We start from the raw sequence: 12689 nt of genomic DNA on the forward strand, positions 1-12689 counted from the left end.
TATTGATTCTTGTTTGATGCTTAAATAAGTATTTGAAATTAGTTTGCATGTTTGACACTTAAAACAGGCAGAGTTGGGGCGCCTGGTGGCGCAGTCAGTTAAGCGTCCGACTTCGGCCAGGTCACGATCTCGCATTCTGTGAGTTTGAGCCCCGCGTCAGGCTCTGGACTGATGGCTTGGAGCCTGTTTCCGATTCTGTGTCTCCCACTCTCTCTGCCTCTCCCCCGTTCATGCTCTGTCTCTCTCCCAAAAATAAAAATAAAACGTTGAAAAAAAATTAAAAAAAAAAAATAAAACAGGCAGAGTTATAGCAAATGGACAAAGAAATGAATATTGATGAAAAAATTGATATTGCTGGCACGAGTGTGAGGAAGCAGACTGGGACAAACTTTCTGGATGGGAAACCTTAAAAACATGATATGCCATTTGCCCCCATATCTATTTAGCCTAAGAAAATATTGGACAGTAAGAAGATTTAGAAAAACACAGGAAGTCATCACCATACTCTTCCTATTTTTTTTTTTTTTTATTTTTGGGACAGAGAGAGACAGAGCATGAACGGGGGAGGGGCAGAGACACAGAATCGGAAACAGGCTCCAGGCTCTGAGCCATCAGCCCAGAGCCCGACGCGGGGCTCAAACTCACAGACCGCGAGATGGTGACCGGGCTGAAGTCGGACGCTTAACCGACTGCGCCACCCAGGCGCCCCTACCATACTCTTCCTAAAAGCAACACTGGAAACAACCTAAATGTTCAATGTAGGGTACAGTTTCTTTTTATTATTGTTAGTTTTTGAACGTCTTATTTATTTAAGTAATCTCTACATTCAACATGGGGCTGGCTTGAACTCACAACCCCAAGATCAATAGACGCTCTTCTGACTGAGCCAGCCAGGTGCCCCTAGGGTACAGATTTAATAACTATAATCTCTCCATCAAATTAAACACTATTAATCATTAAAATGATTCTATAGAAGAATATTCTAAATGAAAAGATGATCTTAACACAGCAAGCAAAAATCACAAGACACAAACTGTGTGCTTTCACTTGGTTAAAAATACAGGATAGAAATAAAAAGTTCAAGTTATTTCTGTAGCAGATGAAACCATTAGTGGTGTTTTTTTATTAAAACTTCTCTTCACTGGAGCACCTGGGTGATTCAGTTGGTTAAGCCCCTGACTCTTAATTTCAGCTCATGCCCAGAGTGGGGCTCTGTGCCAACAGCTTGGAGCCTGCTTGGGAGTCTGTCTCTCTCTCTCTCTCTCTCTCTCTGCCCCTCCCACACATGTGCTGTCTCTCTCTCAAAATAAATAAATAAACTTAAAAAAAAAACCCAAGCTTCTTTACTTACCTTATTCTCTAAATGTTGTGCGATTAACATTTATCACGTTTGTAATAAAAAATAGTTCATTGGGTGTCTTTCATTTAACGCTACCTACCACCACAACCAGGCCAGTGGTCATGCAAATTAAGTTAATGGTAATAAAGCCTCTTGGAAGTTTCAAGGTAGTTAGTTAAACAAAATAATTAAACTAATTAAATTTCACAGAGCTGGTCACCCAGCTTTGACTTAGCTGCTGTAAGGCTGCTATAAATGGATCTCACTCTCCACTGTTTCAAAAGGCCTAAAAATGGCATAAAATAAAATATGAGCAATTTTTCATGCGAAGGGCCACGTGCCTGTTTGTCCTAAGCAAATGTAACCTGAAACTCACCCATATCTCATATACTCCAGGTTGGCTGCCCATCTCTGGACAGGCTGTATTTGCTCTCCATTACTCAATTTACTTTCCTGAACTTGAAGTGGAGTGGAATTTCAATGTAGAGTTACCCATTAGTTCCAGGGCTAAATTTAAACCTTTAATTAAATTAATCCCTTGATCTTAAATGCATTGCTTCTCCCTCAGAAAAGTGTATAGAGGTGTCTTATACATCACAGAGCTTAATAAAGTGTGACAATTGTTCCTTACCGCATAGGGAAACCGGTACACGTTTGTAGAGAACTCCTGGTGCCCTCTGGCCTCCCACCCCCCTCAGCCAGCACAGGCATTTGTTGGGGCTGGGGCCAAGGTACAGCATTCTGTGTCTCCTCCCAGGTCCAGACTTGCTGTCCAGTCATTGAATCCTTGGGCAGGAACCCATCTTAAAAGAAGACATGGTAGATGCCAAACGAATGTTTATGAACTAAATGTCAGAAAGTAACTGTGCATATTGTTCCAGTTTATATGGGATAAAAAGAGATCATAATCCACAACATTTGCAGGGTGACTAGAGGAAAAGGGCGTGAGGCCTTTTTAGCTTATCTTGGTCTTCATAGAGTAAAAATTGATGTTGGCTTTTGCTAAGAAAGAGATGAAAAGTGACAGCACCATCAAGTGGGGATGTATAAATTAGCCCGTACAGAAGATGTTCACCTGTGCCTGGGCTCTGTATGCACCCAGGGGTGCGCAATTATCTCAGGGGCCTGCGAATGAATGAGACATAACCTTAGTCGTTAAGCGACAGCTTTAAGGTGGGACTGACCACGTAAGGGGTTGTGAACCTACTCGTATAACTATTAATAAGGACCTACTTCTCAGGGCCCAACGGCAGCGCGGGGTCCAGTTAACAAGCTCGTGGGCCAGATCTCAGCTTCCCTCCGAGTAACTGTCCTGCAGACCCATAACTCTCCCGGGACCACTTCCTCAAGCCGGGACTCCAGGGTTCTGCTTGCACCCCCGCCCGCGATTCCCGATTCCTTGTGCGGGCGCGGCGGCAAAACGTGCTCGCCTCCCTTAACTGGCGCCCGCGCACCCCGGGAGCCAAGAACTCCCCGCAGAAAGCTCGGAGTACCTGGACCCGCCGCAGATAACCCCCGCCCCGTCACCCGCTCGGCTTTCTCTTCCTCCTCCTCCTCTGGCCCCTCGCCTCCCGCCGCCTGCCTCCGCGGCCGCCGCCTGCGGCTTTGTTTTCCTCCCAGGTTTCATTCCCCACACGTGATACTGTGTTATTGCAAAGAGCGCTTTGGAGCGCGAGCGCAGGGCGCGCGCACCTATAAATACGGACACCGAGTCTGGGAAGCCGAAGACCGCAAGGGTGGGGAGGGCCTGGGGCTTGGCGATCAGCGACCAGCCAGCCAGCAAGGAAGCAAGCGAGCGAGCGAGCTACACAGCCGCGCGCGTGGGCCCGGGCGGCGGCGTCCCCGGCCGCAGCACCAAGGGGCGAGCATGGCCCGCCCGCGGGGGGGCCGGGCCGCCGCGCACGCCGCCTGCGCCCCGCGCCCTGCCCAGCCCGGGTCACCGGCGCTCGCGCTCGCTGCTTAGCACTCGGGCGCCGCTCGCTTCTCCGGGCATCGCGGAAATACCGCCGCAGACGGACACAATGGCGGCGACTGCCGCCACCACGGCCGCCACCGCCGGCACGGCCGCCTGCAGCAGCAACAGCAGCAGCACCGGCACCGACGCCGCGGGCACCAGCAGATTGCAGCAGCCACCGCAGCAGCCCCAGCCCGCGGCCGCCCCGCCGGCCCAACCACCGCCGCCCGAGCCCCCCAGGAAGCCGCGCATGGACCCGCGGCGCCGCCAGGCTGCCCTTTCCTTCCTCACCAACATCTCGCTAGACGGACGGCCGCCGCTGCAAGACGAGGAGTGGGGCGGCGGCGAGGAGAGTGGCGCGGCCAAGCCCGGCGCCGGCAGCGCCTGCGGCGTGAGGACTCGGCTCAGCCTGCTCGCCGCCGCCGAGCGGGGCGGCTGCAACGCGCTCGCTGCAGCGGGCACGGCGGCGGCGGTAGCAGCTGGATGGGGTCCCTGCCTCCCGCAGCCTTCGCCGCTGCCGGCCCCCGGCGGCCACGCTCCGGGGTCCGGTCCCGGGGCGGCACGGGGCTTCGTGAGCCCTCTGGGCGCTGGCCGGGCGTCGGGGGAGCAGCTACAGCCGCCCCGGTCTGCGCCTTTCGTCTCCTGTGCTTCGCCGCAGCTGCCCGACGGGTCCGGGGACGGCGGGCAGGAGGAGTTGGAGGAGGACGATGCCTTTTCCAGCGTGCAGGTGCCGACGGCCGCCTTCTTGGCCTCCGGGACCCCCGGGAGTGGGAGCGGCAGTCGAGGTCGCCTCAACTCGTTCACTCAGGGAATCCTGCCCATCGCCTTCTCCAGGCAGACCTCGCAGAACTACTGCTCTCTGGAGCAGCCGGGCCAGGGGGCCAGCACCAGCGCCTTGGAACAGCTGCAGAGGTCCCGGTGAGTATCCAGGATGCGACGCGCGCCTCGCCCCCGCGTCCCTCCCAGCCGGCTCTTGGCCGCGGAACACGGATCGCTCCCACCTTCTCGCGCCCTGCCGGAACCCTGAGCTTCTGGCCCAAATTCCAAACCACGAGGGCCCGTAAAGAGAGAGGGGCCCCAGGGACTTGTGTTCACAGGTGTGTGCATGAGCCCGGCACTCAAAGAGCAGAAGCATCACGCTCACGCTGTGAGTCCGGAGTTGGGAGTTGCGGGAGTCCATTAAAAAGCCTCACCCAAACCTCCCATTGTAAGGAGATCACCAACTTTCAGAAACCGGGTTCAGGCCCAGAGGCGCGCTCTCCCCACGCCAGGCAAGACTTGGCGGGGCGCAAAGGTTCAGCTGGTGGCTGAGTGGCGCGTGTAAGCCTGAACTTCTTGCAGACTCGCGGTGAATCCCTCCTGAGAAAAGTTCCTGCTTGTGCTCATAGTAGTCCGGTGTCCCGGGAAACCTTGGGGTTTTCCTTTTGCTTTCCTAAGAAATGGAAAATCCTTGCATTTCTTTGCAATGGGCCTTGGAGGTTGGACACAGAGAGGAAATAGGGCTTGATGATTTTTTTTTTTTCCATTCCAAGATGAATTTGCTAGAGTTAGTTAGAAGCTTGTTATATTTGCCAGCTTATGTCATCTGCTGGTTTTAGGCATCTTAGCAAAAATATGAAATGTTGGACATTTGCTTATTGTGAAGGAAATAGCTGGAGTTTGTCACCATATGTTGAAAGGACAGGTGGGAGTTAGGTCTGTGTCAGCAGTAAGGCCGGAGTTTGGAAAAGAATCTGAGTGGGGAGCAGTGGAGAAATGCAGGCCTCTTTCCTTCCTGGGAGGGAGTATTCTCCCTTGTTAGTTTAATAAGGCCTCCTGTGAAGTCAGTTATAGCTTGGTCTCTACCTTGGGTCAGTTATTTTAACCTCCTGGGGCCTCAGTTTTTCCCTTCCTAAATGGAAACATTTTGCAGGCCTCAAGATGAGAAGGGAGAACCTTTTCTGTTAGTCTCTTTCCTGTACTGCTCTTGGGAAAGCTCAGGCTTTTGCTGGCCTAAGTTAAGAAGGTGGCCTACTGGAAAACTTAACTTCCTCCCCCAACAGGCAAATGGGGAAAAACAAGCCAGTCTCATCCAGAAATTTGCCTGAGTCTCCTTCTTCCCAAATGGGTGAAATCATGACCCTGTCTGGTGTGTAGCCTCACGTTGTGAGTGCACAGGGGCTGCGGGGAGGGGTGTGGAACAGAGAAGCAGCCTTGTGATTGCATGGGTGAATTAGCGATGCTGGGCACAGGTGACAGTCTGGCTCTGGCATTTCTTGTCAGAGCATGCATCTCTCCATTAGCGGGCCAGTGCACAGGAGGGGAATCCCTTCCTTTCTGGGTGAGTGGTGCGTACTCAGCAGTTTCTGGGCAGCTTGGTGTTACCGCTTGACATCACACTCTGGCTCATAATGACTCTATAGTTTGAGCGTAAGCCCAGCCAGGCCTGAGGGTCATGACAGGAATTGTAATAAACATACATGTTATTCTAAGCCAGTATGCAAGGCTGGCCTGTGTCTCATGTTAGACAGATGTGTTCCTGTGCTAAAAGCAGCTGGAGATCAGATTACCTCACACTTTGTCTCCAAGAATCTCATTTCAGGGGATATGGAGGATCTTCTGTCTTAGCATTTCTTTTTTGTTTAAGATTTTATTTTTAAGTACTCTGTACATCCAACATAGGGCTTGGACTTAGAACCCCAAGATTGAGAGTCGCACGCTCCACCAGCTGAGCCAGCCAGGCGCCCCTGTGTTAGTATTTCTGATCCAAAGAATAGCCAGAATTTAATTTCCAGTCCCATAAATATGAACCCCTTGGTTGTTTTATTGATACCCCTACTCCCCAGCACATGCTTTAAGTAAGATGAGTCAGTATAAGATGCTTCCTGATAGTCCCATTCATCTTCCTACTTAGGAATTATCCATATCTGGCAACCTGATAGAGGCATTTTTTTTTTTATTAAAGCTGTCAACAGTAACAGCTTGAAATGTCATGTACAGAGAGGAGGTAAATGGGTGAAACAGGGATTTAAGAAAGGCCTTAAAAAGCCTAGCTTGGCTATAGCTGTTGCAGTGGTCATGAACTTCAAATATTCTAGGATGCTTTGTTTCTTACACCATCCTGCTTTTGAGAATTTTGTCAGAAGCATGCTGTTTTTATGACCACTAAAGAGTACTTTCACCTGCCTAGACAGTGTGATGTAGAGTACAAACTCATTTGAATTGGGCCCAAGACCAACTTAGAAGAATGCTATTGGCTTTCCCTGCTGTGCCTCCCTTTAAGAAACTATGCTAGCCAGGGTAGTTCTAGATCCTACTTCATGGATGTTCTCTTGGGATATCCTTTTCAAATCAAATTATACTTGCCTCGGATGTGTCTCTTACTATTTAAGGAATTCCATAGAGCCTTGCTACTCAAAAGTTGGGCTCTGGGACCTGCAGATTTACCAGAGCTCTTAGAAATGCCAACTCTCAGGGGGGCCTGGGTGGGCTCAGTCGGTTGAGCCTCATGATTTCACAGCTCAGGTCATGATCTCACGGTTCCTGAGTTCAAGCCCCGCATTGGGCTTGCTGCTGTCATCGCAGAGCCCCGCTTCGTATCTTCTGTCCGTCCCCTGCCACCCCCCCCTTCTGCGCTCTCTCAAAAATAAATCTTTAAAAAAGAAATGCAAACTCTCAGGTCCCACTCCAGATTACAGGATCCCCAGATGATTCATATACATGTGAAAGTTTGGAAAGCATTGCCGTAGTTAATCTGAAATCATCTGCCTTTTATAATCAACTTAAGATATATTGGGTTTGTTATGAATATATAAAAATCAGAATTTCTCAGTCTGAAATCGTGAAATGCTTTCTTTTTTGTTATTTCCGTCTGGACACTTGTATAACCAATCACAGTAATTGCTTGGACTTCCAAACTTTGAAATACGACTCGGGGAAAATTCCTCAGCCCAGGCCTAGGCACCATTTCTGGTTGCCCAGGTTGAAGCTTCACAGCCACCCCATGTGTAGATTGACAGACCTAGTTTAGTCCAGATACGAGCCTGGATCTTTGACATCCAAGCCTGGTGTCTTTTCCTCTGCCACTCAACTGTATCATTATGCTTTGCATGTGGTAGGCCCAAGAAGAATTTTGGAGCTATTGAGTGCAAATGTTTGGGATACAGCAGGCTAGTCATACTGATGTGATTCTGTACTCTTTAGTCTCCCCTCCCCTGCCATTTGACCTTTGAGCCCCCAACTTCTGCTCACATCTCCATTAGAGCACCTAGGAAACCCAGTCCTGTAGGCCTGGGTATCTTCCCAGCCTGGTGGGCAGGGCTCCTCCCCTGGGAAGCTAACACACTGGGGGTTGCTCTCTGGCTAGGTGTCAGAGGTGGGAAGCCAAAAAGATGCCTTCTAGCTTGACCCCCTGTCGTGCGCTCTGCTTAGGCAGTGCCAGCTGCACAGGGAAAGTGTTAGTAGGTGGAAAGGAGTGTAAATTTATAAGGTGTGTTTTAAGGCTTACTTCCACTTTAAAAATTTCATCTCTGGCAGCAGCTGGCGGCAGTCCTGGGTTACTCCACTTCCTTGAGCTTCTGAATGGCAGACAGCCGCCCAGAAGCAAAGTCAAGCCCAGGTGAACCAGTGTGTGCCATCAGGCCTGATTGAGGACCCTGCAAGTTGACCAGGGAATTAATTTTAAAAAGCATGAGGGTTTTGCTTCTTAGAGCACCTGCGTTAGCATTATGCCTTATGGATGGAGAGTTAGTTCATACATGGAAAGAGGGCGTATGGTGCAAAAGAATTCCCAAGTCTTGGGTTCAAATTATGATGCCACTGCATGACCCTGGGCAAGTTAATCAGCCTTTCTGGTTCTGTTTCCTCTAGAGAGCCTTGGCCTGTGTCTTGGGCTTTGTCAAGTGTGAATTGGGCTTATATAATTGAGGGCTGACTCTGCGTGGGCATGCCCCAAATGCTTTATATCTGGGCTTCTCAAATGTAAATGTCTTTAGAATTCCCTAGGACCTTGGAAAAAGCAGATTTTGATCCTGCAGGTCTGGGAGGGCCTCAATTCCGCACAGCTGTGTGGGATGCTAATGGGTAGCCTTTTAAGAAGGAAGGCTTGGCTGGGTACTAGGATTGTTCCAATTGTAAGATTGAGGAAGCGAGGTCTCAGAGATGTTAAGTAACAGTGCTCAAGGTCACTCAGCTTGTTGGGGCCGAGCTCACACTGCTTTGGAACTTCTAAGTACTCCTCCCTCTGTATTGCCCCTATTGGGATGAATGTCCGGGTTCTGTATCTGTGACCCCTGTCTTCACTGAAAAGAAAGATGTGGGCTAACTAGGTGATCGACCACCAGAGTAAGAGAAAGGAGATGGACGTTTTCCCCCAGGCTTTGTCGCTTCCTTGCTTTGTGATTTCAGGCAAGTTCCCACTCCATTTTCCTGTTGTAAGCCACCTGACCTGACTGGATTTTAGAAACCTGTGAAGGACTTTGATCTCCTCCAGCAGTAGGCAAACCCAGGTTACTGTTAAGCCATCTTTCTGGCACCATGAATGACAGAGGCCAAAGCTGCAGTCCCAGGCTGGCCAGGCCCTGGTCAGGACGCTTCCCCACTGACTGAGGTCAGTGGCCCGAGGCGCACCTGCTGCCCTCCCCTTTGTACTCACAAAGCCTGTAATGTGGGTGAACGCAGAAGGGGAAATAAATCGGAAGCCTGCTCTCCCCTGGCGTGTGCCCAGAAAGGGCAGCTAGTTCAAGTGTGACCTTTTGCCCTTTGGAAAGGGGGTGGGGAAGCCTCAGCATGGCTCTGTACCATGTCCCCACACCTGTCCTGGGGAGCCTCGCCTGCATGGACTTTTTCCCATGGGAAGGAGAGCTGTTAAGGTGGGGAGAGGGGTATAGGGCAGGTGGCCTTTAAAGCACACTGGGAGGGAAAGATAGGTGAGGCCAGGTGAGGTGACATGTTGTGGATCAGGAATGCCAATCGGCACTTGGCAAACCTGGATGCTGGGCCAGCCCCTGCCATGCCCGGTGACCCTGGACAAGTCACTTTACACCCTTGGCCTCAGTTTCCTTATGGATTTAAAGGGCTGGGTTAGGTGAGCTGCCGTTCTTCCTGGTCTAGGGCTCTGGGCGGCTCAGTCCTGGGCCTGCTGCCGAGGCTGGGGCGTGTTTAGCTTGGGATGTGTAGATAACCTAACCTTAGCATCAGATGTAGAAGTGGCATTGAGTTGGTTTCACGTGGCTCCGGTTGGCAGGACACGTAGTGAGGAACGAAGAAATGAATGGGTTTCCCCTGGTGTAAGGGAGAACTTTACGAAACACCTTCAGCTATGTTCCCTCTGGCAGTGAAGGTGTCATAACTGGAATGGCCATTTTAGGAAGCCATCCAAGCTGGAAACCACTCCCTCATGAGTTGGTCAGTCCCCAACCAACACCACCCCATTGAGGAAGCGAACTGGAGTTACCACCTCCCTTGCTCACGGGCCTACGGGTTTACAAAGCACTTTGTGGACATCGATTCCAGGCCCCTGACACCATGGAGGGGCAGGAATCCAAGGTCACAGAGTGGGCAAAGGGTGACCTTAGGTGCTTTGTTATCTGTCAGGTATGTAGTAGAGGGAATACTGCCTTGTGTCATTCATTCAACAAACAGTGAACATGATGACTATCGATTATGAGCTGTTGGTGTGCTAGTCATGAGAGATACAGACAAAAAAGGTGGTCCCTGTCTGTCGGGAGACATGAATCACAGAAACAGGCCAATTTTTCCACTGATGAGGGCTTGGTTAGAGGTGCACTTGTTTGAGCCCCTACCAAGGCAGGAGCATTAAATGCCCTCCCCTGTGGGACCTGGCTCAGGGCCCTGACACAGTATTTTTATTTACCAAACACGTCCCAGGCACTACATGAGGATTAAGCAAGTTCATATTTATAACTGCCCTGAGATGACAGCACTACCGGATTACACTCATTCTTTTTTTTTTTTTTAAGTTTGTTTATTTATTTATTTTGAGAGAGACAGTGTGAGTGGGGGAGGGGCAGAGAAAGAGGGAGACTCTCAAGCAGGCTCCACACTGTCAGCACAGAGCCCATACGGGGCCCGAACTCACAAAACTGTGAGATGGTGACCTGAGCCAAAATCAAGAGTTGGATGCTTAACCGACAGAGCCACCCAGGTGCCCCTGCGTCACCCCCGTTCTGAAGCAGAGGTTGAATTACTTGCCCACCGTCCCGGAGCCCGTACACGGGGGCCGGGTTCAAACGCAGGCAGTCCGGCTCCGGAGTCCATGCCCTCACCCGCTCGCTCCACTCTGTGCTGAGGTTTGAGTCAGGCTTGTAAATGCTTGTTCAGTTGGCTCCAGCTGAACTGGGCAGAAGGTGGCCTAAGTGACCCAAGGGCATTTGCTAACCCTGTGGTTTCCTTATTTAGGTTTCTGCCTTTCTGTCATTCAGGGAGGACCTCTGTGGGTGAGGGCCCAGAGGACGGTCCAAGGTGGACAAGGATTCCTGGGACTCCAGTAATCCAGCCTTGCCCAGTGCCTGCCCTGCTTCCAGAACTCTCTTCAGCCACATCTAGATTCTTCTCACTTTTCTTGCTGCTTTTTGTGCATCTCGTGCTTTATGAAGTGCCTTCCGTAGTTTACAGAATAGGAGCGGCACAGGAGCGTGAGCCTGGCACTCCTAGAATTGTTTGTGGCCCTGGCCCTGCCCCTTACCTTGTCATGAGGCTCTGATCCATGAAATGGGAGTAATCCTACCTTCTTTCTGGGTGTGTTTCCTTTGTTTGGACCCTCTGAATCTTCTCCCTCCGTACCCTTTCCCCTAACTCAGGGGTCGGTTGACTGTGGCCCACGGGCTGTTTATAAATAACATTTTCTGGGAAACAGCCACACCCGTTCATTTCTGTATTGTCTTTGGCTGCCCTTGTGCTCCACGAACAGAATTGAGTAGTTATGGTGGAGACCACATGGTCCACAAAGCCTAAACTATTTATTCTCTGAGTCCTCACAGAAGTGTGCAACCCCCCGCCCCAGCCGCACTCTGTACCACCGAGGTGTGCACTGGCCCCCTGTCCCTCCCTGCCTGCCCTCACTGTCTCTGCCTTTGGAGCCTCCTGGCTCCTGTTTAGACCTACTCCTTCTCCCCCTGGCTGATAGAGGGAACTTTCTGAAACCCACATCTGACCTTGTCAGTTTTGAATTCTGTATATTTCACGTGTGGCCACCTCTGACAACCACCGCACCCCCTCATCCCCCCACCCCACGCTACCCTCCATTTCCATGCTGTGCTGGCTTTCCACGGGGCCCGCAGGGTCAGGTACTCACACGCTTCTCCATGGGAAGGGTCCCGGCTCTACTCCCATCGGATGCCCCTTTCCTTTCTGACCCGTCACCCAGCAGAGCCCTCACGTTTGGCACTGAGCACACTCTCCTAGAAGCATAGACTTTCTCCCTTCCCTGTGGGTTTTTGCATACCTGCCAGGCCCCTCCTTCGTTGCCGGCCCCTTAGAGGCTTGCTGGTGATGACCTAGGGCTGGCTCTCAGCAAAATGGAGCAGCTGCCTCTATAGAGCAACCACAGAACCAAACAAAACCCACATTCCGAGCCTGTTAGTAGGGAAATTTGGCAAAACCTCTTAAAACGTTGTCCTCAAAGTCCCCCTGATAATCCTGGTAACCCCCTCCAACCTTTTAGGTCTTGTATTTTCATGCACTGGTCACAGTCTCCCTACCACCTCCTTCCTCAATCTTACAATAAGGAACCTCCCCACTTGAGTGTTTCTGTCCCCGTCGTGGGGGTGAGACAGGTCATCCAAGTTGTAGCCCCATCCCACCCACTGCATCCATGTCTGCCTCTCCCCTTCCCCGGGGAGGGGAGGAACACTTATGGAGTTCTGAGTGCCTCTCAACGACCTGTGTGGTTTACATGCATTGTTTTGTTTCATTTATTCATCAATCCTGAGGATTGATTTTAGATCCTTAGATTAGATTTTAGAGGATCCATTTTAGAGCTATGGAGGCTGAGGTTTGGAGGGGTTAAGGAAACTTGCCTAAGGCCTAACTGGGATCTAGAGCTGGGATTTGAACTCCGGTTTCTCTGGATTCTAAGCTGGTTTCTGCTAGACCTGGTGTGTGAAGGTTGGCTCCTACGGACATGGCAGAAACAACCAACTGGGGAATCTGAGGTGGTTGATAGTCTCAAATCAGTCCTAATAGGAGTATTTACACTGTGGGAATCAGTCAGCTTTATGATTCAGGGAATCAGGGATTCTTTTTTTTCCCTTTCTTCCAGAGAGCTGGTTTATCCGCACATGTACCAAGGCCACACTACATATCTTCTGGTTCCATTCTCCCTTTGGGAGTGCTGTACAAAATGTCACCATCAGGGGAAAGAGTGTTGAAAACCAGAGGTTTTTATAAGAATCAGTT

General features: G+C 50.8%; 1 protein-coding gene across 2 annotated transcripts in view; it reads left to right on the forward strand.

Annotated features, from left to right (window-relative positions):
* Window positions 1–3203: 3203 nt before the first annotated feature.
* The window catches only part of CABLES1 (Cdk5 and Abl enzyme substrate 1), a 113682-nt gene continuing 104196 nt past the window's right edge, over window positions 3204–12689 (forward strand). For both annotated transcript variants that reach the window (XM_047827373.1, XM_047827374.1), the window contains exon 1: window positions 3204–4211. In XM_047827373.1, the coding sequence (XP_047683329.1) occupies window positions 3361–4211 (851 nt within the window). In that variant the 5' untranslated portion in view covers window positions 3204–3360. The remainder of the gene's footprint in view (window positions 4212–12689) is intronic.

This window comes from Prionailurus viverrinus, chromosome D3 (assembly GCF_022837055.1).
Source record: "Prionailurus viverrinus isolate Anna chromosome D3, UM_Priviv_1.0, whole genome shotgun sequence".
NCBI lineage: Eukaryota > Metazoa > Chordata > Mammalia > Carnivora > Felidae > Prionailurus > Prionailurus viverrinus.